The sequence below is a fragment of the Leptodactylus fuscus genome, chromosome 11 (genome assembly GCF_031893055.1).
Source record: "Leptodactylus fuscus isolate aLepFus1 chromosome 11, aLepFus1.hap2, whole genome shotgun sequence".
Classification (NCBI taxonomy): Eukaryota; Metazoa; Chordata; class Amphibia; order Anura; family Leptodactylidae; genus Leptodactylus; species Leptodactylus fuscus.
Window position 1 is genome coordinate 68,308,641 of NC_134275.1, and position 26,897 is coordinate 68,335,537.

Genomic DNA, 26,897 nt, shown 5'->3' on the forward strand with positions numbered 1-26,897 from the left:
ATAAAAAAAACTAGCTAAATTGTATGATAATGCAATTACAGAAAAAAATGGATTTTTTTTATTTTTAGTTACAAGTTGGAAATATTCTGTACAGGTAATACATGAACTAAGAAAATATCAGGCTGTGTAGTAAGTATGAATACTCCACCGTACACTATACTTTTCACAAGTGTATCAGACATTGCTCAAACACAATAAACATGCTCCATTAGCCAACAGTGACCCGACATCTGAACTCTGACCCTGCATCCCACCGCCACCTCCCAACAGATTGCTGATGGCTACATGAGGCATTGTCTGTGAGGAGGCGGAGTCTAAGATCGGACCACAATGGAGATTGCTGTGGTCCGATCTTAGACTCCGCCTCCTCACAGACGAGCCTCCGGCAGAACCAGCGTTGATTGGCCGAATGCTGTACAATGGCCAATCAACGCTGGTCAATGCATTCCTATGAGAAAAAGTAAGCTCCTGCATAAATGCAAGCTGCCAGCTCTCCTGACTAGCAAGGACGAGCCTGCTGCAGAACTAGCGTTGATTTGCTGAATGCTATATAGTGTATAGCCTTCGGCCAATCAATGCTGGTTCTGCAGGATGAGTAAGGGCCAGTTCACATTAGCACTTGCCTCCTGTCCAGAAGGAGTCTGCAGGAGAACCCCCTACTTACCAACACCTTACATAACCATGCCGTGGCCATAGCATGTATGGACTAAACCAAATTGTCATTTCTTTCCATGCAGTCCTATGCAGACTCAGACTCCATGCCAATATATAAACTCTAGTCTGATCTGACTGACATGTTCCCTTCAATCTATCACTTCCAGCCAGCCTATGACATTAAAGGTGTATCCAAGACCCAAAATTAATGATCTATCCTTAGAACAGGTCATTCATTTGTGATTGGTAAGGATCTTGGGTTTCCGGCCTCCACCAATCCACTGTTTTCTGCACAGTATACAGAGGTGGAACAGACTGCTCCCATTTACAGAAATGGGAGCTCATTGATGGTAAGCTCTTGTGGGCAGGGCTCGCGCTCTTGTTTTAGTTGATTATTAATTACTAATGGTTAATCTTGTCTGTACATATAACGTATCATGTGTCCTGCGGAATAGATTACCACTATTCAGATAGAAATCATCTTCGCTTCAACAGTCTACAGCGCATGGAGATAAAAGCAGACAGCGCAACGCCAACCGAATAGTGTACAGAGATAGGTGTCCAACCCCCCACCCTCCAATATCAAAAAATGACCTAGCGTAAGGATAAGTCACTAATTTTGGGTATCTGATAGCACCTTCAAGTTAGAAGAGAAAAAAACAGACTACGATATTGCATGAACCACACCGCGCAAAACTGGTTTTGCGTAGTGTAGACAGTTTCCGCATTCCTGGTCATATCCATTGACAACCGATCAAGGCAACAATACTATGATTAAAGAAAATTATATATATATATTTGTAAATTATTTAAATTTGCAAAAAATTTGTTGAATTTTTTTTTTTTTTTTAATTGTCTCCAAATTTAAACATGGTTATGTTTAAGGAAAAACCTCTACGCGCCCTTAGTGGAGTTCCTGCTTTTACGCTTTACACTACTGGTTTAGCCCAAAAATGAGGTGGCCCCACTCTGTTCTTAAAGCGGACTTATTCAGAACGGTTCTTAAAGGCACAGCAACCTGAGAACATAATAAATATTCCAAACAGCATAGGCTTACATTAGTAGACCGCACCACAACATCTGATGATATAAGAAACACAAAGTCCTATATGAACACAATGCGCAGAAGGTCAGCTACATGCGGCAACTCCAATTCTTTACTGATTTTTTCCGTTACGAATATACTGTATACACAAAAATGTTTTAATGCGTTTTTACTTTATTTCACATGAATGTTTAAGAACCCATATTATATAGTAAGGTATATTTTATCTAAAATCCTTTACAGTAATTAACAGTCTGATACAGGAGAAAACTTCCCTTTAAATACTGCGGTTTGTAACGGTGACTGGTACAGAAAGACGGGACTTGGGCGAAATATAGCCAAAAACATCAGGAAAAGAAAGACGTAACATTCCTGAGTATGTTTATGGAAGCATCTAGTGATAGGGACTTGGAGAGGTGGTAGGGATAGAGGTCAACAGGACAATTCCCCCCCCCCCCCCCCCCTTAGATGATAAAAGCTACCACCAGGGTTGTATAGCAGTGGCTCACACTCCTTGGAGAATACATGTATGCCCGGTTGAGCTTAGGGGACAAGTGTATGGGGTGGTCTGGATAGATTGTTGCACGTGTTTGTCTAAAACCTATATAGTGTGTACGGTCAGCATTAGGCCTCATCCACACTCAGGTGCCACCCCAGGTGTTTAGCAATATGCTACAGAGGCATTCTCCGCTAGAGAATACACCTAAGAGCCTGCAAGTCTGAGGCCCCACGTTGTGGAAACGCAGCTTTTTTTTGTTGCAGATTTTGCTGCGGTTTTTAGAGCCAAAGCCATGAATGGCTACAAAAGGAATGGGAGATATATAGGAAGTTCTTATACTTCTCCCTTCTGATCAATCCACTCCTGGCATTGCCTCCAAAATCCGCAGCAAAAAAAGCGCTGCGTGTCCGCAACATGGGACCTTAAAGGGGCTCTATCACTGGGAAAAATCATTTTTATCTAATCACATCCTTGCATAGGCTTTAGAAAGTCTATTCCACACCTACCTATAGTATGTAGATTGCCTCAGTGGTTTCTGAATAAGTCTGTTTTTATTCATATGCTAATTAGACTGGATGCATCGTGCACCTCCTTTGCTATTGTTTCCTATGGGTATATACTGCACAGGCTGCTGCTGATGATGACTCAGCTTCCTGTTTGCCTCATACACATAGGAGATAATAGCAGAGACGAGTGCTGCTGGGAACTTCCTGTGCTGGCTGGAAGCTCATTAGCATATGAATAAAAACGGACTTATTCAGAAACCACTGAGGCAATCTACATACTAAAGGTAAGTGTGGAATAGACTTTCTAAAGCCTATGCAAGCATTTGATTAGATAAAAATGACTTTTCCCGATGATAGAGCCCCTTTAACCTAAGTCAGTCTTTTTCCTCTGGTAGTTGAGGTATAAAATAACAGACACCCAACTAATCACATTAAGGTTGACATGAGTCATGGGCTCTGTAAGAGACCACTGTTGTAGTGATCAGTCGATCTGTTGTTCTGATCCTCCAACGGATAAGCTGACGATTGTGTGAAACTAGCTAGGTCTCTTAAAATAAAAATCCTTATGGAATCTGTGTGTAATCCGGAGGTACAGTATAAACCCACAGACTGGATTCCACTCAGCAGCTGTGTGAACTGAAATATGCTTGTGTGCACAGGCCTTTAAGACTGCGTATTATAAATACTCCTATTCTTCATGAAATTATTCTGGAGTAACTTTCCTTAGACCTCTGCATCTCTCTCATGGTGGAAATGAAAGCCAGTTTCAAATACATCTTCCATTTCTGCCCATTTTCCCTTGCCGAGTAGCCCCAGATGAATGTGGCTAGTTGGCGGACTGACACACTGGGAGACAGACTGAGGGCAGAGTCTGTTGGCGCTTTTGAAGCCAAATCTGCATCAAAATTCCTATGTGGAAACATACCCTAAGGGTAACTTCACACGGAGGTTTTTGGATCGGAATCTGAGGCAGAGGCCGCCTCAGGTTCAGGTCCAAAAACTGGGTAGCCGCGACTGAAAGCCGGTGCACTGCACCAACATCCAGCCGCGCACTCCGCTCCAGATTAAGCCCAATGAATGGGAATGTCTTCAGGCCGAATCGCGACGCGACTCGGCCTGAAGAATGAACATCTCGCTTCTTTTTTCCAGGAGCCGGAAGAAACTCCTGAGCGGCTCCCATTGATTTCAATAGGAGTCGTCTTTTTGGTCAGGATTTTGAGGAGGATACGGCCTCAAAATCCTGACCAAAAATCTCTGTGTGAACTTACCCTTACTACTCCTAGGAGTTTACAAATAAATTGATAACTGCATGCTACCCATTGGGATTTTATTTACCTAGTCTTTGCAAAGAGAATGGTAACACCCAGTTGTCAATTTATTCAGGAGGAATAACAGAGTAACAACCCAAAAAGACTTGTGGGAAAGATACTCAAGAATGGTCAGGTCATGGGGATACAAGTACATGCTAAAACGAACACATCGAGAGCAGTGACAGATCCTCTATAACAGGGGTAGGGAACCTTCGGCTCTCCAGCTGCTGTGAAACTACAACTCCCAGCATGCTCCATTCACTTCCATGGGAGTTCCAAGAACAGCAGAGCAAGTGTGCATGCTGGGGGTTGTAGTTTTGCAACTGCTGGAGAGCCGTACGTTCCCTTCCCTATAAGGTAACAGTGTTGGGCTAAGACCCCCATGTCAGCTTTCCAGCAGTATATAGAACTGCCTGTGCCCCGGACCATGAAAGGTCCTCTTTAAAGGAATCACTATGAACAGAAAAAGGTGACCCTGGGAAGTAATTAAAACAGATTTCCATTGGGTTTAGAAACTCTTTTACTGACGCATACACTGCACATTATACTTCCATACCAATGCCTTTCCTATGATAAACATCACCATTGGTTTCCTATGCATTAAACACAATGCAGTACATAAGTATACACGTATAGTCAGAACAGAAAACTTAGATCTTTAGCGGTTTCAGAAACAACAATTCTATTGGTTAACAATTCAGTTAAAGGTTTTACAAATGTCTAAACTGGTGAAGGTATGTACATACAAAGGTTTATAGCAATGTTATATAGCCACATACATAACATGGTCACATACTTTCAATCAATAGTGCAGAAAATATACAAAACTTTGCAATATAGAGAAAAATGCTTCTTTCTCCCCTCATCTAGCAGGGGGAGAGGAAGAAGGAAAAGAGCCAAACTGGCAATCACTGTAAAGTCTTTGCTTGAAAGGATTTTTCTCTATCTAAAAAATGAATGACTTCTTCTAAGAATTGGGAGGAATGGGGGTCCAACAACACCGATCAGCTGTTCTCAGCAGTTGATGCACAGAGTGGAGCTGGAAGCAGATAGTCTAGTGGCCAGACCGGGTACTACAGATCAACTGCTATATACTTACATAGGAGCTAAGTTGCAGCGACTCATTCAACCACTACACAGAGAACAGCGCCATCTGCTTCCTGCTCTATTCTCTGTGTATCCGCTGCTAAGAACAGCTGGTTGATGGGGTGGCAGATGGAAGACCCCCCCCCCCCTACTGATTTGATATTCGTGACAAATCTATCCTTAGGATAACTTATGAATATTTTCACCTGGAAATTCCCTTTAATCACTTTATTTCGACGCTAGAGTTGGTAACTCCCAATTCTACAGTAATATGCCCCCCAACTCTGAATCCACAGCCCTGAAATATTGAGCAAAATGTTCTGTTCTAAGTTTAGTAGCCAAACCAGTTACTGAAAATTAGTTCCCATTTATATGAATAAGAGCTAAGCTGATGTCTGCGTGGTAGCAGAACAGTCAAAATACAGCTGTCTGCTTTCTGCTCCATTCTCTGTGTATCAGCTGCTGAAAACGGCTAATGGTCAATAATATCAGATATGTGGTGGTCTAACTTTAGCTCCTTTAATCCCTTTTACTCTAGCAAGAGGAGACAGATGCTCACAGAGGTGTCAAATGATGGTTTACATAGAAGTCTATGGAGCGGGGAAGAGAAACAGCCTCAGACAGAGAGTATAGGTAAATAGGAAGTTTCTCTCTCACCCCAAATACTTTATGCACGTCTAAACAGGCCAGTACTTCTCTATTTCATCTTATACGATCCTGCGGATGCTTCTGAGAGTGGCAAGTAAGCAGATTTTCCTCTGTTTTCTGGGGATAGTGTACGGGAGACACCATAACAGCTGGTCTTTACCCATTCACTAAAAATTAAGAGGCAGAGGGAAAAACTGCTAAAAATATAAGTCATGTAATGGTCAGAAATAGTGTTACTTCTCCAGTACACCCCCAATGTACTGAAAGGTTAGGTTTCTTGCCTTAACACTAGAAGTCCCAGACATTTCAAGCTCCCATTTGAAGCAATGGTAGAAATGTTAAATGACCCCTCTCTGGGACTTCTAGTGTTAAAGATCCTGTAGCCAGTCATTCTAATAGTCAGTTATGTCACTTGCTCGAAGCTTTATACAGGTGTGTACACGTACATAACGCTCAGGGAGAGGGATGCAATAACGCTTTACAAATTCTCACTAATACTACAAGTTCAGCCTAGGAGACGCTACTAGAACAGTATATAGCCAATATGTACAAAATGATAAATTCTCTGACATTTGCTTACACTGGAGGCGTCAAATTATTATTGATCATCATCTATACATATGTCCATGTACTAGATTTTTTACATATTAAATGGAGGTGTCAGTGGAGAGGAACAGGTCATTATTGGAAGGCACAAGGCAAGTAAGGCTAAATGTAGACCAGCAATATCCAGACAGTGACCAGCTTAACATAACACTATACAACTTTGTTATTACAGTACAATTATCTGCTCATAAGGAACTTTGGCCCCATTCACACAGCAGAATCTACTACTGAATTTGTGGCAGAACCTGCCCTGATTTTGCCTTACATGGTTTTCAATGGAAGGTAGAGATCAGAAGAGGACGCTGTAAAAATAAGAGTCCTAATTGATCTAGTCGTAGGTTCAGCCGCAGAGTCTACAATTTGACACTCCCCACTGGTTAGGCCCATTCATCTAGGCGCCATCTGCAATGGATACCCATGTTCTGCATCAGTATTTTGCAGGGGGGCAGAAGATCAAGAGGAATCTGAGGCGGGTGATAGCTTAAAATTCCTCTTCATTTTCCAATGTCTGAATGGGGCCTTAAAGGGATCCTTAAGAAATGTTATTCTTCTCCTACCATTAGATGTCTTCTCAGCACCACCATTGGTAGAAATCCAGGTTTTCTTGGGTATGAAAAAGAGTTCTCTCGCAGCACTGGACGCGGTCCCAAACGCTCAAACAGCACTGGAGGCGTCCCCAATGCTGCAAGAGAACTCTCCAGCGCCGCCTCCTTCTTCAGGAACGCCTTCTCCTTGTGTCTTCTTCTATCCTGGGTTTCAATCTTCCGGCCATGTGCAGTTGGCGCATCAGGCCTCGGGCAGAGCAGAATGCACATGCCCATGGCCACAAGAAAATGGTCACTTACACAGTAAGCTGGTGTAAGTGTCAATTTTCTTGTGGCCACGGGCATGCGCAGTTGGCTCTGCCCAAGGCCTAGAAGTCTGAAACCCAGGACGGAAGAAGACACAAGGTGTTTCAGAAGAAGATAGAGGCGTCACTGGAGATTTCTTTCGCAGCATTGGGGTTTCAGCATTGCTGTTTGAGCACTGAGGTCCGCCCCCAGTGCTGCGAGAGAACTCATTGGCATACCAAAGAAAACCTGGATTTCTACCGAACGGCGGCGCGGAAAAGACCTCTAAAAGGTAGGAGAAGAATAGCTTTTCTTAACGCTATTCCTACGTTTTAGTCAGGAAAAAAAAGGGTATCCAATGGTAGGATCCCTTTAAGGGCAGTTTAGAGGATCAGTTACCTTTCAACATTTCAGATTTAGTAAATACTAGTATTCTGCATTAGATATCAATTGTGGAACATATTTTCTTAGGACTCTACATTGTGCTATTCCGTTCTCTAAAATGGTTATAACAACTTAATGGGTTGTTACCAGTCACTGTCAGAGAGGTGTGTCCCATCCGAGTCTGGAGGTGTCAGCCCTGACTGGCCAGTGAAACACCCCAAATATATCCCTACATTTCTCAGCACAAGACAGAGCTCTAATAGTACAAGCTACAGAATTAATTCATGCAGAATACCATTTACTACAATACGTCCGGAGAGCTTGCAGGTCCTATTTAATGTAGATTTTTCGCAGAGTATACTAGCGAGTATTTTGATCGGCAGACGGCATCCCTTTTAATAAAACTAATAGTTAGAAAATAAACTTTTACTATAAGAATTTCACTACACATAGAAAGAACAGCAACATTCATATCTCTAAGAAAACTTGAGAGGTCGTCTATATAGCGTCTATAGTTATCAACCTAGAAGACATGAAAAATGTTTAAGAAGCACTCCTGCAAATTTTTATTCTCTGGCCTATAGAGCGATCTTCTAGCGGTGCCTTTATACAGGAGTTATCCGCTCTGGTCCTCCATTGTATCACATGACTTGCACTCTGTACAGCGTCTTATGTGCGGGTTAGAATTCACTTTCTTTATTCAAGTCTATGGGACTCACCTTGAACATCTCATAGGAACTGAGATATTGACGTCTGGTCCGCACATAAGATGCTGTGAACCAAGACTGCGGGTCATGTGGTACAGTGGAGGACCAGAACACAGCAGGTAAGAAGACTACCCGTGGGCAGAGCATAAAAATTTGAGTTTTTTTTCCCCTTTTATAGGAAAATTGAAGATTCTGGCGCATAGTAAATACTGTAAAATGCACCCTATAAGCTGTACAGCATACAATTTGCCCTGTGTGACCAGCACAAGGAAGATATGACCCTGGGGGCACACTGTACAATAACACACGGACTGTTGCATCCAATTTTGCCTAAAGAAAGCGGTTTACAAAAAAGAAAAACCAAGTCTTGAAAAATAGCAACAGAAGTCGCGCTCTGGTTAATATCTCTATTCACAAGTCCAATGTGATATGGTTAAAAGCCGGCCAGGGAACGTTTCCTACATATATTATTTAACAGGATCTACATACCAGTGCAACATATAAAAAAGGTAATATTTCAAGATCTTAAAAAGGCACATTTTTATTCAACCGCGAAGATTCAAACTTCATCCAAATTAAGGCATCATTCAAAATGGCCTCCCGAAAACCGAGCAGAGTCCGTATTTATCCTTCATACAAAGGGGAAGGGGGGGGGGGCTTTCAAAACGGAGTTTGCATAATTCGTGAAGGTGACGGAGGAGAGGTGGACGAGTTGTTCATATTTGGTGAATTTGAGATTTGGAGTTCTTCAAGTTTCTTTATATAATCGTCTCGGAGAGCCAGGAGCTCCATGTATCGCTGTTCCACTGGGTTTGGTTGCTATTGAGAGAGGTAGAAAAAGAAAAAAGTCACAAAGAGTAACACCGTGTCTATAAGTCGCTTGACCTTTTTGAATACAATCTGACCACTGTGTGTAACCGCCCATGGGAGCTGACAACATTTTTTGCCAAAAATTAAAAAATAAAACAGTCTCAAACTAAAGAAAAGAGGGGGAGGACTACTGTTTATAGGGACAATTTATTTATTTTTTTTAAAATTACCATATTTTTCGGACTATAAGACGCACTTTTTTTCTCCCAAATTTGGGGGGAAAAGAAGGGTGCGTCTTATAGTCCGAATGTGGCCGCAATACAGACCCGGCATCCGCTGTAATAGGAAGGCGGATGCCGGGGAGGGTTAGACGTCGGCACATGTGCCGGGGCCTGAGACATCGCTACACTCCTGCCCTGCATGAAGCCAGCAGTGGCAGGAGTGATGCTGCTATTCCGCTCCTCCATCCCTCCCCGCAATAGCAGCATCGCAATAGCGATGTCTCAGGCCCCGGCACATGTGCCGGTGTCTAACCCTCCCCAGCATCCGCCTATTACAGTGGATGCCGGGTCTGTATTGGCGGCCCCTTCTTTCCCCCCCAAAGTGTAAACTACCCCCCCGGGGGGTGATATCGCAGGAGCCGACCTGTTCGGGTGACAGCCGGGAGCCTAATGAAGGCTCCCAGGCCTGTCACAGCTATATTAGTATTGCGGCTGGGTCTATGACCAGCCGTAATACTAATATACAGAATGTCCCATAGACGGCAATACAGTTGTATTGCCGTCTATGGGACTTGCAATCAAATAACTGCAGGTTCAAGCCCCCTAGGAACTAATAAAATAGTTAAAAAAAAAAAAAAAAAAAAAAAAAGCTTTAAAACTATATAATAAAAAAAATTAAATAAATAAGAGTTCTAAATCTCCTCCTTTCCCTAGAATACAAAGTGGCCTTGCAGCTGTTGCAAAACTACAACTCCCATATATTAAATATTTTACCATTTTTTGCTTCAAAATTTTTTTCCCCTATTTTCCTCCTCTAAAACCTAGGTGCGTCTTATAGTCCGAAAAATACGGTAGCTTAAAAATTTTTATGCAATGAAATGAGATATAAGGGAGACACAGGTTGTCTATAAACCCGCTGTAGGGCCAGTTCACACTTCAAAAATGCCTGAAAGTTCTCCAACTGATATCCATGGGAGTCGCCTAGCTTCTTTTTTAGTTCAGATTTTTTTCAGCTAGCTGAAAGAAAAAAAACAAAAAACATCCGACCCCCCCATCTTGAGACAGAAAAGAGATTGTATCATTAAAATCAGTTAGCATCACATCAGAATCCCTTTAAAGAGGACCTTTCATCAGATTGGGCACAGGCAGTTCTATATAGTACTGGAAAGCTGACAGTGCGCTGAGTTCAGCGCACTGTCGGCTTTCCCGATCTGTGCCCGATGTAAAGCGCTATCGGTCCCGGTACCGTAATGCTTTACAGTGAGAAGGGCGTTTCTGACACTTAGCCAGGGACGCCCTTCTGCCGCGCAGCGCCTATCGCACTGTGCGGTGTGAGCGGGGAGGAACGTCCCCTCCCCTCCTGATAATACTCGTCTATGGACGAGCTGTGTGAGCAGAGGGAGGGGGCGTTCCTCCCCGCTCACACTGTACAGCACGATAGGCAGAGGCAGAAGGACGTTCCTAGCTAAGTGTCAGAAACGCCCTTCTGACTGTAAAGCATTACGGTACCGGGTCCGATAGCGCTTTACATCGGGAAAGCCAACAGTGCGCTGAATTCAGCGCACCGTCGGCTTTCCAGCAGTATATAGAACTGCCTGTGCCCAATCTGATGAAAGGTCCTCTTTAAGAAAGACTATTCGTCCCCCACCTTTATATTTCTGCTCCATGCCGCCATTGCAACGATATACCGTTTTTTTCCCTGGTATGCAAAAGAGTCTCCAGACAGCACAGGGGGCGTTGAGAATCTAAATACATGTCTGTTCGGCCATTTTACTATGGCCGCTTATAGGAACAGTACGCTCGTATAAGCGGCCACAGTAAAATGGCCAACTAGACATGTGCAGTTGGCACTGCCCAAAGCCCGATGGTAGAGCCAACTGCGCATGCGCAGAATTTAGATTCTGAAAGCAGGCTCGCCAGAAGAAGACTACACAAAGGACGCGGTGGAGAGGAACACAGGGGATGCCCCTTTGCTGTTTGAGCACAGGGGGAACACCCATGGACACCCAATCGCTTGGCCCGACGAGACCTGCTTTTCGTCTTTGCACTTGAGAAAGGGCCATTGTGAGGCCCAAAACGTGTCGTGCTGTGCTGTACATTATCCAATAAATTGTTCTACCATCCTCTTCTATACACCAGAGAGTGTGGTTTTTCCATAACGGCCCCCTGGTCCCCTACTCCTGCCCACTGTGCTGTCTGGACTTTTGTATACTAGGGAAAAAAAGGTATATCAACGGAACGGCGGCGCAGAGCAGGAATATAAAGGTAGGGGACGAATATCCTTTCTTAAGGCTATTCCGACGTGATATTAACTGAAAAAGGGATTCTTATGATTAGACTGCCTTTAAAAGTCAATATGAGGCTGAAGAAAAAGAAAAAAAACTCCAAATACAGCACCTAAAGTAAATCTGAAAATCATCTTACAAAACAGGCTTGACTTTGTTGAGCTGGCGATTGACTTTCCTACCAAGTGACAGCTACAGGCCACAACATTTCATAAACGTGAAGACATTCCTTTGGTATCAGTAGGGATACAAGGCGTCTTGGTGTGGCCTTGGCATTTGGGGTTGTCCATTCCTTAATAATGCACCGGGGATTTAATGGGATAAAAGACTTTTCTTCCCTACATGAGGATTTGAAGGTCTATGAACTTATATAACACGTCCCAAACCATCTGTAGTGCATTGGGCTACACAATAGGTGGAGAGAGACGGCAGATCTGGGGACCTTCATTCGGATTTCAGTTGCTATGACAAAGTATTAAAACTCTGCACCCTTCAAACCTCATAGATGCTTTGGTCACTTTGCACCGAATGTGCATGAGAAGTTCTCTCCAAATCCCAAAAGCGCCAGCTGCAGATTGAGCTTGCTCCAATTCTGACCATGTAGCATCCACTCTGTTGTATACAAGTCATCTTCTGGTCTATTGGGGACCTAGGGGACTAGAGCGGTCCAAAACATCCCAAAACACATAGTAGAAACCAACTACTCCAGAGCACTCACTTAAGGCCAGGGCCCCACGGGACGTAAACGTCTCTGCTGCGGTTCTTCCCACAGCGCTTTAGTGCTGCAGATATGGCACATGGGGCCTTAGCCTAAGGGGGGTTTTCCAGCCCCAACTGAAGTGTTCATACCGATGAACCATCTCGATGGTGTGAGGGGGTCCAACACCCTGACCCTGCACAGATCAGCTGTTCCAGCAGCCTCCAAGCACCAGAATCTGTTGCAGTGGAGGGAGAGCGTGTGCAGGCAGCTCCTATTTAGTTAACAGGTGTCGAGCTGCAGCCCTGTGTCTAGAGCAGGGATAGGGAACCTTCGGCTCTCCAGCTGCTGTGAAACTACAACTCCCAGCATGCTCCATTCACTTCCACAGGAGTTCCAAGAACAGTGGAGCCAGTATGCATGCTGGGAGTTGTAGTTTTGCAACAGCTGGAGAGCCGTACGTTCTCTACCCCTGGTCTAGAGTATAGTGATGGTTCTGGGGGATTGCTGTGCCTGCACATACTCTCAGCTGCTGACCAGTGTGGACCCCCACAGATCACATACGGATAACCTAACTCACTAAATTATCACAAAGTGCCAACACGACACTTTAACCTCGATACTGTGCAGATCCACAATTGCGGACAATTACAGACCCACAAAATACGGTCGTGTGAATGGAGCTTTACAGAGCTTTCAAATTATACCAACAACTTTGTACTGCATTTGGTATAATTTTGAACAATTAATGTTCACTATTTGCATTGTACAGATCTGTTTTATAGGTCAGTGCGTTGTTATTATGAACCATAATAATATCACATGTCTGCTATAAAACGATACTGTGTGATATAAATAGTAAAGGGCCCCCACACAGTCCAATTTGCTCCACAGTGGCCCCCACACAGTACAATCTGCTCCACAGATAGGTGCCAACAGAGACCACCTCTGGCACCTGTGCTGTAGGTTCACCATCATGGACCTGTCCTGTAGATATTGGTATGGAAACTCCATTTGGGTCCAGAAATCCCCTTTAATATAACAGAATAAAGTGATCAATGTGGATGGTCTCGTGCATACCACCTTATCATGGTTTCCTCTATTCTACGCCATCATCCGCTAAAGTTCTTCCACTAAACATCAGAGTATAAGAGGATACAGAAAGTTTACCTGCTGTCTGATTCTTGTATTCCACCGGATATAGTAATTGACCCAGAGCTCCAGGTGACGCATGCTGGCGACGGGGTATAAGACTCTGTTCAACTCCTTTGTGTAAAAGGGATTTATGTACTTTGCCTTCTCACTGTTTATCCAGGACCACAGGGACTGTGTCTTTTCCCTTAGTTTCTAGGATAAAAGAAACATAAATCTAGCGACGGAAAATGACAAGAAAACATGTTTCTGCTTCATTTCCAACCATGTCCGGGCTACTGAGCAATTGTAAACAGAACTTCAGGTTGTATTATAGGAAGACAAAAAATGCTGCCAAGAGTTTATAGACCCCCTGGGAACGGAGCGGAGAGATGTCAGTAACACGGAGGAATAGCCTGAATACGAGGGATTAGTGGAGGAGTGCAAAAAAGCCCAAAATATGGGATATTGTTCATATTAATCCAGGACTCGTCAAACTCACTTAGGAAACTTATTGAGATTGTCACCTGCCATCTTCTGACCAGTCATCGTCATCTATCCGAAGAGGTTTGGGTAGTCAATCACTTGAGGACTGGCCCATTTTTGAGTTTTTTTTGTGTGATTTTGGAGGGCAACAACGTTTTTTTTTTTTCCCTTTGGATTATTGAAATGATTTTGCGCCATTATTCGTTGATAAATAGATGGGGCTTTATTTTTAAGTTTTTATTTTGGCATATTTTCACTTTAACCCTTTCCGCGATACTATTACTATGAACACACGCTGAACACCATAAAACCAAAGAGTCACACAAATGCAGTTCTTCTCTAATTCTACCCCATTCTGAATTTTGTTTTCCAGCTTCTCAGTACATTGTATGAAATATTAAATTGTACCAATGTGAAGTACAATTTGTCCTGCAAAAACGACCGTATTTTACGGACTATAAGGTGCACTGGACTATAAGGCGCATTGCCCATGAGCGCCTTATAGTCCGTCTCGGTTCATATATAAGGCGCAACGGACTATAAGCCGCAGTCCGGTGCGCATTATAGGTTATTGAAAGCGGCGGCACGCAGACTTTGCCAGCGGCCGCTTAACCCCCCGCGTGCCAGCCGCTTCTATTGGAAGCGCTCGGCAGGCGTGGAGTGAAAGGGGCTCTATCAGCAAAATCATGCTGATAGAGCCCAACCGTAAAAGTTATATTAAACTACCCCCCCCCGTTTTAAAATAAAACCCTGAAACAGAATGTGAAACTTACCGAACGGTGCAGGGTGGGCGGGCATTCAGGCCTCCTCTTCCTCCGATGTTCCGTCCTCCTCCTCCGGCGCTCGCGAACTGATAATGGCCTGGGCGCATGCGCAGTAGCCGTAGTAGAAGCATTATGATATTGCGCATGCGCCCAGGCCATTATCAGTTAGCGAGCGCCGGAGGAAGTGGTCAGGACATCGGAGGAAGAGGAGGCCTGAATGCCCGCCCGCCCTGCACCGTTCGGTAAGTTTCACATTCTGTTTCAGGGTTTTATTTTAAAACGGGGGGGGTAGTTTAATATAAAACTTTTAAGGGTGCATTCACACTACGGAACGCCAGCGTGTATCACAGCCGTACACGCCGGCGTTACAGCAGGGCTGCCGGACACTTCCCATTCATTTCTATGGGAGCCGGCATGCGAGCGCTCCCCATAGAAATGAATGGACTGCTTTTTTTCCATTCATTTCTATGGGGAGCGCTCGCATGCCGGCTCCCATAGAAATGAATGGGAAGTGTCCGGCAGCCCTGCTGTAACGCCGGCGTGTACGGCTGTGATACAGGCTGTCGTTCCGTAGTGTGAATGCACCCTTACGGTGCCTTTTATGTATGTATGGAAGTGGCACGCAGACTTTGCCGCCGCTTCCATCCATATATAAGGCGCACCGGACTATAAGGCGCACTTACGATTTCTGAGGAAATCGTAGGTTTTTATGTGCGCCTTATAGTCCGGAAAATACGGTAGGCTCACATACGGTTTTGAATACAAAAAAAAAAAAAGTTATGGCTTTTGGAAGGATGGAAGTAAAAGATGAAAATCGAAAAAAATGACTGCGCTGGGAAGGGGTTAATATCTGGGAAAATGTAGATAAAATAAAGGACAGGAGGAGCTTTGGAGCCCCACTGTCCTGCAACTAGCTGTTTTATTCATATGCAAATGAGGGCAATCTAAGACACACCAAAACACTTCCCCCCTCATTTACATACATCAAAATAAGGCTCCAAAGCTGAACAGTCGTCAATTTTGGAAAGTGTAGAATCACCTGGACAAGGTGCTGGGATTAGGTTTATAACCAATTTACCAGGGACAGACTACATTGAATGGTTTGCAGCACTTTGTAAAATTGGTTTGGCTGTAAGAATACGGGAACACCTATGGTGCACTTTCCAGAAATAGGGTTTGAGAAATTTCACTTGAAGGAATAAGAGGACACCTGAACTTACAGAACCTCAGCTAAGACCGAGGCCACACCTTGCAAAAACATTGTGTTTTTGGGGTAGATTTTGCAGCCTTTTTTTTTTTGACACAGTCAGGAGTGGATTTAACAAAAGGCTTGGCTTTGGCTCAAAAATAAAGCAAAATTTACTTCCCAAAACGCAGTTTTGCCATATAGTGTGGTCTCAGTCTTAAGAGGTTTAAATATTGAGGAACTATCTTTAGGATAAGCCATCAATATCAAAATGGTGGTGGTCCTATGAACGGCACCCTCACCAACCAGCTGTGAAGAGGTTGCAGGGTCTCCATAAGTGCTGTGGCCTCATCACTACTCACCAAGTATAGCGCTATATATTCTATGTAGTCGTGCTTGGTACTGCGGCCCTGCACCATACACCTTAATAGGAGTGATCTAGCCCTGTCCTGTAATGTAGAAATGGTTGCCTTCACATAGCTTGGAGATACTTGCCTCTTTTTCTCTGACAGACTCACAGTTATACAAGAAGGAGCCGAATCGACAGCTGTAGAGATGGTCCAGGATAGTGATCAGAAAATATTCATTAAATTCAAAGGCTGTTGGAAACTGAAGGAAAGCATCAATGTTACATGAGAAGGACCAGAGACGCCTGGATATATGGCAGATCTTACAGGAATGCTGGCATAGATGGACAATATACCTGTTTAGACATTTGCCACACACAGTCAATGAACTGAAGGAAGATTGGAGATCTGTCGGCATCGGCGTGATTTTTGTCACCGTGTCCTATTCTCTGAAATTAAGATAACAGCTTGTAACTTTAATGATTCCTATACAGAAGAATACATGTAGGTGAGTGTAAAGACAATGCTATACATGTAGTGTTCATCATTAGAACAATGTCCGGTGGATCACTGTATTCACTTCTATAGGAGTTAGTAAAAATGGCTTCTGTAACTTCCACAGAAATGAACAAAGAAAGCAATGCACATGGGCAACCAGCTCTCCAGTCGTTCCTGGCCCAAACCCAGTGGACACCCCATCTGGCTGGAATGTGGATCAGAGAACAATATACCATATATACTCGAGTATAAGCCGACCCAAATATAAGCCGACACCCCTAATTTTACCATTAAAAAATGGGAAAACTTATTGACTCGAGTATAAGCCGAGGGGAGGACAACCCACCACTGCAGATAACAAGTCTGGTCATGTGCATTGCAGCTTAGTAACTGCATGGGGATCATAGTAATAGCAGTTAACCCCATCATGTCCCTCACATTAACCCCCTGTGTGCCTCACATAAGAGTTACTGATATGTGGGACATATGGAGGTAATAATTAGGTATCTTCATAATTAAGGTCCTTCATTAGCACCTTCATGTGTCTCACATTTTAGTAACCCTTATATAGGGCACACAGGGGTTAATATGAGGGACATGATGGGGTTAACTGTTATTAATGTGAGGCACACGGAGTTACTGAAACTAAATGAATAACCCCAAATGCCTGACATTACTAGGCAGAGTAACTAAAGGAAGGTCCCTGTGTGTCACGTTACTGTAGCTTCCTCTCCTCCATACAACAGACATCTTCCATAAGACACAATGAATCCTGGCCACTCATCTGCAGGGGAGATGCTAAATCCTAGTGTGCTAAAGGACCTCTGATGACATCATGACCATGTGATCTGACTCTGGTGTGGGCGGAGCTACTAGGATTTAGACTCAACCTTATCTGCAGATGTTACATACCAGTAGCTACAGGACCTTTGATGACATCACAGTCACGTGACCTCATGACAAGCCAATCACAGAGCAGTAGCACTAAAGGACCTCCCCCTTCCAGGTCCTTCCAGTTTCCGTGCTCTGTGGCCCGACTCGTGTATAAGCCCAGGAGAGCTATTTCAGCATTAAAAAAGTCGGCTCATACTCAACTATATATGGTAACTCTGGGTCCCAGATATTTAAGTCATATCATATTTTGGGTATAGATTCAGGAACACACATTGTGTGGTTTACGCTTTAGTGCAGAGAAGACAGGTGAGGCTATACAACAGGGTTTGAATGGTAGCACAGACCAGGAGATGTAGACATGATATGCTCAGAAACTGGGAGACAAAGCATGCCTCCAGGTATGAACAACGTTTCATAAATGAATAGTACAGGTTAAACTATGAAACATTGTAATATATGTTATTGAAGAAATAAGTTTTCTTCTCCACTTTTCAGACAGTTACTTTCTCCATGGTACTCTATGAAGGGGGGGGGGGGGGGTAATTCGAAAGCATCATTAAAACAATAGCTGCCGCTATACTCTGCTATTCATTGCTTTAACACTGCTAGGTTGTAGATAAGAAGCCCTGAGAGCACAAAGTGAGCAATAAGTCAATTAAGCAGCCAGAATGCAAACCAGTAAACCGGTTCTAACTCCCTAAAACTCTAAAGATAAAGCGGCTGACTTAGTCTGTGCCTCCATATGTTTTTTTTTTTCCTACAGATGGGAAACACAAGCATTTGGTGAAGATAAATATTTAAGGTGAATGTATGCAGGTCTACTTTTTAGGACATTCCAGGCTGCTTCCCCCTTTCACCATGCAATGGTTGCCACTGTTTGCCACATATTTCCTTCCCCTGTGAACATTATGCATATACACGGTGGCTCAGTGGTTAGCACTGCAGCCTTGCAGCGCTGGAGTCCTGGTGTTCAAATCCCACCAAGGGCAAACAAACATCTGCAAGGAGTTTGTATGTTCTCCCCGTGTTTGCATGGATTTCCATCCCATATTCCAAAGACATACTGATAGGGAAAAAAATTTACATTGTGAGCTCTATGTGGGGCTCACAATCTACATTAAAAAAAGAAAGTTATGCATATGTCGCAATGCACACACAGCTCACTTTATATCTAGGACTCCTAAAATGAACATAACCGTTCTCAAGAAACAGAATATGATGGATGAAAAGATGGTTTCTATACTTACCGATGAGAACTTATGCCCAAAACTAATCCACTCCTTTTGTACCAACACCTCGAAGCCTTCTACGGTCCTATAGTAGCTGTCCAGCATCAGCATGGCCAGAGACGTCAGCTGGGCTGTCCGATCCCAGCCGTCGCTGCAGTGCACGACCACAGAACTTTTACCAGACGCCACCTTATCTGCTACTTGGATGGCTCCTGTCAAGACCAGCTGGAGAGGGGACAGAGAAAACGCTCAAGTTATTTGCAACCAGTGTACTGGCCATAATGCACAATATAAATTGTTGGGTTCAAGTACATATAGTTCAGTTCATACAATAGGAGTGAGATAACATGCTGAAATCAACAGTCTCCAATAGACCCCATCTACAGTGTACACAATGATCATTCACATGGTGATGGATCCAAAGAGTGAAACCTCACGAAGTTAAAAGTAATAACACAAATCTTATTCATAGGCCACCACTTCTAGAAATAGCGTTCACATCTACAAGACAATGATACAGGAATGACTCCATCCTAAGATTAGGACTTGCTATTATAACATGACGTTGCCTCTACCTCCTCTCATTTCTATCTATAGCTCTTTACACCAATGGGTCCGTCCTACCTTAATGTGCTCTAACCAGTGCGTAGACTCCAGGCTGGACAGCCAGTGAGATTCCTCCACATGCGGGAAGACGATATCCTTCAGCTTCTTCAGAGATTCCCTCATTACATGAATGTTATGGATATCCAGAAAAACAAATTCTGCAAATGGATATGCGTCGTCACTCTCGTAGCCTCCTCCTGTAGCCTATAGAAAGACCGATACAGCACATGTCAATCACCATCCGGAGGGGGTGGGGGAGGGGTGTTCTGCTCATGAATACAGCCGGACCCAAACTATAAGTCTGGTGTATTCTTTCACAACAGTTGTGTGCAGTAGTGCAGACCTATAGCTGTAACATGCAGTGTGGTCTTCTTTAATAAAAATAAGTCACTCTGTACCAGAATCATACATCCCTTCAACATCCCATAGTCCCCCATACATGGAGGCTCATTCATTGCAGGTATTTACTTTTAGTATAAAGACATACAAGGTGTGTGAGGGGAGCTGTGATACTCGGACCGCTCTTACCTTATTAGCCACAGCATTTACATTTGGCCTGGCGTCATAAATGGTCAGCTTTGCGCCCTGATTATTGGCATCTTTAATAATATCCAGGTACCGCTCATCATCCTTATTCCGCTTGCCGCTCATCCCTACTAATGGCTGGCTACACCTTGTGATGACGGACTGATTTTCTGGGTGGATCCAAGATAAAACCTGCAGAGGGGAGGACATTACTAGTTACAGAGCAGAGATTGGGCCACATTGTCCTCTCATTTTATACAATTCGATGCTTATTTATCCTCTTACTACTGCAGTTTTAGGTCTTACTCATACGGTTTCGTTTTCTCACGCCCCCATGCCTATTGTCAGATTGGAGTGTCTGGGGCCCTTTAATAAAAAAAATTCTGGGGGCCACTGTACAGCTACATGCATATATAACCTGACGCCCACTTGCAAATTCGGGAGTCACCAATAACCGTGTATTGTGGGGCGGCTTCTATGCTTTCCAAATAGGCCTTATTTTGCATTGCAGCTCCATGGTCACAAAAATCAGGATTTTACTGTTCTGTAAATTATCTGAAAAGTTCTTTTAGGGTCATTTCTTCTCCTGCTGAGGCTCCACCCTCTGTTCTAGGTAACCGCCCCTTACTGACGCCAAGTATTATTAAGTACTTTATTCTGCAGGTCAGTAAAATGACAGCAATACCCATATTATATATTAAAAGAAATGAGCGAATATACTCGATCAAAAAAACCTCCGCCGCATAGTTCCCGTGCAAAAACACTTCCGGGGCATCGAATTTTTACTGCCCCTCCCACCTTCCCAGGCGCCGGGAGCTATGCAGCGGAGGTATTCGATCGAGCTCATCTCTATATATTAATAAAGATTTTGTTGTTTTAAAATAAAGTGGTGCATACGGTTTTTTGCTGATTCTAAGCCTGCAAGCTACAATGTAAAGGATCGCCCAGGACTTGTCCCTACACAGAGCCACATCTGTCCATTGACTGCACCTTGTAATGCAGGGGTAGGGAACCTTTGGCTCTCCAGCTGCTGTGAAACTACAACTCCCAGCATGCTCCATTCACTTCCATGGGAGTTCCCACAACAGAAGAGCCAGTATGCATGCTGGGAGTTGTAGTTTTGCAACTGCTGGAGAGCCGTACGTTCCCTACCCCTGTTGTAATGGATCTAACCTTCTTTATTTTTACCATGCACATTGTCAACCCTTCCACGTACCGGAATCCTATTCCTGGACCTGAAGGTGGCGACTTTCCTGAGATCATCATCTGTGGCATTGAATGGGACCATTAACAGAGGAGGGTAGGTGTCGCAGAACTCATAGGTTTTATTAATAAAGGTTAATCTCCAATTATTGTTTGGTAAGCCCTGCAGGGAGAAAAACAAGAAAAAGAGATGATGGCGGTAAATTCACTTCTGGAATGGGTTTCCTTTCCATTGTACTTTGAGCATGTAACCACAGGGTGGTGATCACATCTCACACTACGAAGACCATCTGCGATAAGGATTATTCAAACAATATAGAAGGCGACAAAACACAAAAGACATAAATACCAGACTGAACATTTCACACCATGATCTTCAATAGGATCCGTGAAGGAGGCCATAGTGTGAAGAGAGCTTGGAGGTGTATCCGAGCCCTAAGTGGAAATGTACAGACACAAAATGGGTGTAATCGCTTTAATGGCATAACGATTGAAAATGTTAGGAGGGCGGAGTGGCCATTGAGCTGGCAGCTGTTGTACTAACAGGCTGACTCAACCTGGGCAGGAAGCCCGGAAGCCTTGCTCATACCACATGGAAGTTTGCAGACAATAATGTGAAGCACTTATTGCTTTGTATGTCGGCCTGATACAGATGAAGAGGGCATGAGATGAAGAAACTATCGATTGACACTTACTATGACAAGTGCGTATTCACTTACCTCCTATCACACAAGACACCGCTCTACAATGCAACCTGTGGCTCTTGGCTAGTTCTAGTGCAAGCCGCCTATCACTCACGCTATACGTTACAGGGTCAGACAGATTGTGCTCACACCCAAAGAGAAGGAGAGGTCAGTCATTTTAATCCATCTCCTCCCTTCCTGAATAGCAAAATCTAGCTCAGATATTCCTATGACAATTTATAGGCTAGACCAGGGGTCAGCAACCTTTTATGGATGGGGTCCCAATTGGAAAAAATAAAAATAAAGATGAAGTAGTCAGTGTCGTGCAATAATAGTCAGGAGGACAGTATATAACAAACCATAACCACTACAGTGATCCTTGCCATGATGTTCATCCTCCCCTCGGACTGACGCTAGGTTCACACTAGCATTGGTTGTCCGTTGTTCTGGTTTAATGGAGGACAGGCAGACCACTATAAAATAGAGGTTATATACAGGGCCCAAGAGACCTTCCTATAATGGGATCCTTTGGACGGTGTCTGCAGGACTTTTTCTTCTGCCTATGGAGACTGACGCAAAGGTGGACGCAGCCTGAAAGATCAGCACCGCCATGTGTGAGAGCCCTGTGCCGCCATTGATTGCCGAACACTACACTATGGTATGGTTTACACTGCCATCACGTATATAACATTTCATTGTTGCGATCTTTGCCTTCACTTTTCCTTTTTAGTTTTATGGAACTGACAATGTATCAATAAAGAATACTAAGCGGGTTTCGGATACAATCAGTAAAAATACAGAAGCCAGTATAGAATAGAGAACTCTGGATATACAGTATATATAAATGCTCATATTCCAATAGCTACACAATTGTAGCACATGGACTCTCCCTGTTACATTGTGTAGAACACAAATGTGTCGATCCAAACATTGCACATGGAACATGTATTATGGAGGCGTCAAAGATAATGTGACGGGGGGTTGTCCTGATGAATATTTCAGAGCGCCATCAGCGAGACACTTTGTGTAGCGAAGAACTCGGGCCTTAATAACCCGGGAAGCTGCAGTATTTTGTAAAGGAGAACTCCTCATACACCATCAACATTCAGGGGTGATTTAAAGCGGATCTGTCATCAGACAACACAGCATCGCATGTGGATAGGGACATTCTCCTATTAACCAATACCGCACACAAATATAGTACCCTTAGGTGAACAGGACCAGGGGTGGACCCAAAAAGCGGAGGACCCCTGTGCAAGAACAGTTATGGGCACCTAGTTATTACATATTACAGTAGAGAGCACCCCCTTACGTCTCTCAGACACTACCAGTAATGGTGAGCAATGAGGTTCTTTAGTATTTGCATATCTAAAAGGGAAAGTTATTGTTAAGGTGATCCATCCCTGCCATGTATACAGTTTATGAGATCTGTACACACCATAGCCCATCAATGTGTATAGGGCAGGGGAGGCGCAGAAGAACTCTGCTCATGAATACAGGTTAAAAAAAATAAGGGAGAATTTCATATGCCAGTCTTCAACTAAAACCCAATGGAATAACATGCGCCAGATTCATAAAGACGTGCACATTATAGTAAAGCTGTGCTCTGCCCTAAGAGAATTCTGGTGCAAATGCAATAAGGAAATCTCCTACGTTACTTTGTATTCTTTGATCTTTCCTATTCACCAAGCATGATAATATCCTGCTGCTGACGTGTGTCTATAATGGTTTGGTTAGACCTATCCTAGACAAATACTGTATATGTTCTATGTATATACCTACAGTGGCATGCAAAGGTTTGGACACCCCTGGTCAAAATGACTGTTATTGTGAACGGTTAAGCAAGTAGAAGATAAAATGATCTACTAAAAGGCAAAACATTAAAGATGACACAATCACAATGTATTTTTGGAAAGAAAAAAAAAAAAAAACATTTTAATTTTTTTATATTTTTGGGCACCCTGCATGGTTAGTACCTAGCAGCACCCCCTATGGCAAGTATCACAGCTTGTAAACGTTTTTTGTCGACAGTCAAGAGTCTTTCCATTCTTGTTTGAGGGATTTTCATCCATTCCATCAATTTGTAGAAGCCAAACTCCTCCTCATCTTTTCAATTTCCAAGAATTTACTGAAATTTCATTGAATCCATTCTTCCATTCTTCTTTACCCATGAAATGTTCCCTGTGCCAATGACTCCAACACAACCCCAAAGCAGTATTATGTGAGTATGAGCATCAGTATGTGGGAGCCCGGGGCTGTGTGTCAGACACTGATCTGTAGTACAGGGGCACCACAAGGTACAGTTCTTGCCCACTTTGTCTTCACACTGGGCACTGCTGACTTTAGCTATAACTCATGTAGCTGTTACTGGCAAAATTACTCCGGTGACTCTGCAATAGTAGGCCTCATCACAGACAGAGACTGCAGAGAGTACAGAGATTTAAACCGGGATTTTGTAGAATAGTGCCAGTGGAACCACCTCAGGATTAATGATGGGAAGACCAAGGAGATGGTGGTGGACTTTAGTAAGGTGGCAAGTGCCCCGAACAGCGCCCTGGACATCCAAGGGACAAGCATTGAGATAATTAAGACCTATAAGTACCTGGGTGTGCTCCTCAATAATAAGCTGGACTGGGCTGATCACTGGATGCGCTGCACAGAAAGGGTCACAGCAAGCTCTACCTGCTCAGGAGGGTCAGCTCTGTCCTAGGGAGTCCCTTTGAACCAGTACAGGTGGTGGGTGACAGAAGGATACTGTCTGTGGTGAGCTCCATGCTGGAGAATGAATCTCATCCCTTGTAAGAGACAGTGATAGCACTGGACAGTACTGTCAGTGACCGACTGCTTCACCCCAAGTGTGCGAAGGTGCGATATCGGAGATCCTTCCTCCCAATCGCGGCCAGGCTGTATAATCAACATCAGGCTAAGCGGAGATCACTCCGCACAGAGAACTAAATGATCCTGAAGTCTTATTTTCTTCTTAGCTGCTATGACTCCTAGTATCTTTTCTATCTGCTATTCTGAACTTGTATGTGTTCTTTCTTGTAATATATTACTTTATTATTACCATGCCGCTGTAACACACTGAATTTCCCCATGGTGGGACTATTAAAGGATTATCTTAAAATGTATTAATCCAACCCCATGCTTAATAGTTGGAGATGATGTTCTTTCCTGAAATTCTGTGCCCTTTTTCTCCAAACATAACTTTGATCATGGAGACCAAAGAGTTCTGTTTTATCCTCATCGGTCCACAGAACCCGTTTCCTGAATGTATTAGGCTTATTTAGATGTTCTTCTGCAAACTTCTTACACTAAATTTTATGGTGAGGACGCAGGAGAGGTTGTCTTCTGATGACTCTTCCATAAAGGCCATAATTGTGCAGGTATCGCTGAATAGTAGAACAATGTACCACAACTCCAGAGTCTGCTAAATCTTCCTGAAGGTCTTTTGCAGTCTAGCAGGGGTTCTGATTTGCCACTTTGGCATTCCTAGCAGCTCTCACTGAAATTTTCCTTGGTCATTTCTTAATTACACTTTGAATTGAGGAAAGGGCAACTTGAAAACTCTTTGCTATCTTCTTATAGCCTGCTCCTGCTTTGTGGGCCTCTACTATTTTCAGGGTGCTAGGCGGCTGCTTAGAAGAACCCAAGGCTGCGGTTTTCGGCACAAGGTTAGAAAAGGCAACTGGGGATTTATAAAGCTGTAACTTTTGCATCTTTTGGCCTTTCCTAACAATGATAGTGAGCAAGCCACAGTCCTAACCGGCTAATGAAGGTCTGAGACCTTGGTCAAATTTATATGAGCACACAAATCTACAAGGGTTCCCAAACCTTTGCAAGGTACTCCTTTCCCTTTTTATTTAATAGTGCTTAAAATTATAGACCAGTTTGTTTAATCTTTAACCTTACGCATTTTAAATATCACGTCATCTTCAACTTGCTTAACTGTTCACAATAGCATTGTGACCAGGGATGTCCAAACTTTTGCATGCCACTGTATATCGGCATTTCTTCACCAACGTCTTGGATTCATGGCCCTAACTTCCATCACTCGCTACTGGGGAGTCCATCAGACAAGTATCAATTCACTGGGGGTCTGTGAAAATGATTTTTGGAGAGGGATTCTGTCATACTCTGTACTAAAATTTTTGGTTTTATGATTTCATATGTATATCCCGACTACTGGAATGAATCGGTCTTGTGACGTAGACACTAGCTCGTAGATGAATCAGACAGAGCAGTCATCGCAGTCCACCTGGGCAGTACACGAGGCCGCAAAGACCAGTCATACAACTGGTGTTGTCCTGGCCAATGCGGTGGTTGCTATTTTTATAAGGAAAATTTTGCAAGGAAAATTTAAGACCTACATGACTTTCTTCCTCAGAAATCATGTCTGTCATAAGTTTGTTCTATTAAGAGTAAGTAAGGGGGGGCAGGTGCCTCCTGCCACTAAAAAGTACAGACCTTTAAGAAAGGTCTGTAAACCCATTGTGTATAAATTGATCTGATGATGATCCTGGGGGAACCCTCCAGTAAAAATGATATATTACACAATGAGACAAAAGTCCGGACGCCATTTTCTTGTAGCTACCTATAGACCTCAGTATGCTGTTCTATAGCGATCTACAAGAAAATGGCGCTCGGGCACGCGAAGTAGCGCTCAGAACGTTTTGGCAATGATAGAGCCCCTTTAGTCTTTCCCCTTTCACAATTTTAGCAAACATATAGCTCAGCATGACCTGTAGTGTCCACAGTTCATGGAAAATAAAACCGTAGGTCATTGCATGGAGAAATAGGTGAATGCTGTCACCTGCATCAAACTGTGTTTCTACCTTGTGGATCGGGGCCTCCACTGCCTTGTCATATTGGTCAATATAACCAGGATATTAGGTGCATTAAATAATGTTATTATACAGTGGTTATGCCATGTTTACATAGGACTAGACCATACATTTACAGTGTTTCCCCGAAAGTATGACACCCCCTGAAAGTAAGGCATGCAGGGGTTTCTGTTGAATTGCCTAATATAAGGCATCCCCCGAAAAAAAGGCATG

General features: G+C 43.5%; 1 protein-coding gene across 2 annotated transcripts in view; it reads right to left on the reverse strand.

Moving 5' to 3' along the window:
* Positions 1 to 8,790: 8,790 nt before the first annotated feature.
* The window catches only part of MTM1 (myotubularin 1), a 56,021-nt gene continuing 37,914 nt past the window's right edge, over positions 8,791 to 26,897 (reverse strand). For both annotated transcript variants that reach the window (XM_075260662.1, XM_075260663.1), the window contains 8 exons: positions 21,171 to 21,320; positions 19,958 to 20,146; positions 19,448 to 19,633; positions 18,842 to 19,048; positions 16,559 to 16,651; positions 16,351 to 16,464; positions 13,459 to 13,635; positions 8,791 to 9,094 (listed from right to left, as the gene is read on the reverse strand). In XM_075260662.1, coding sequence (XP_075116763.1) covers positions 8,936 to 9,094; positions 13,459 to 13,635; positions 16,351 to 16,464; positions 16,559 to 16,651; positions 18,842 to 19,048; positions 19,448 to 19,633; positions 19,958 to 20,146; positions 21,171 to 21,320 — 1,275 coding nt within the window. In that variant the 3' untranslated portion in view covers positions 8,791 to 8,935. The remainder of the gene's footprint in view (positions 9,095 to 13,458; positions 13,636 to 16,350; positions 16,465 to 16,558; positions 16,652 to 18,841; positions 19,049 to 19,447; positions 19,634 to 19,957; positions 20,147 to 21,170; positions 21,321 to 26,897) is intronic.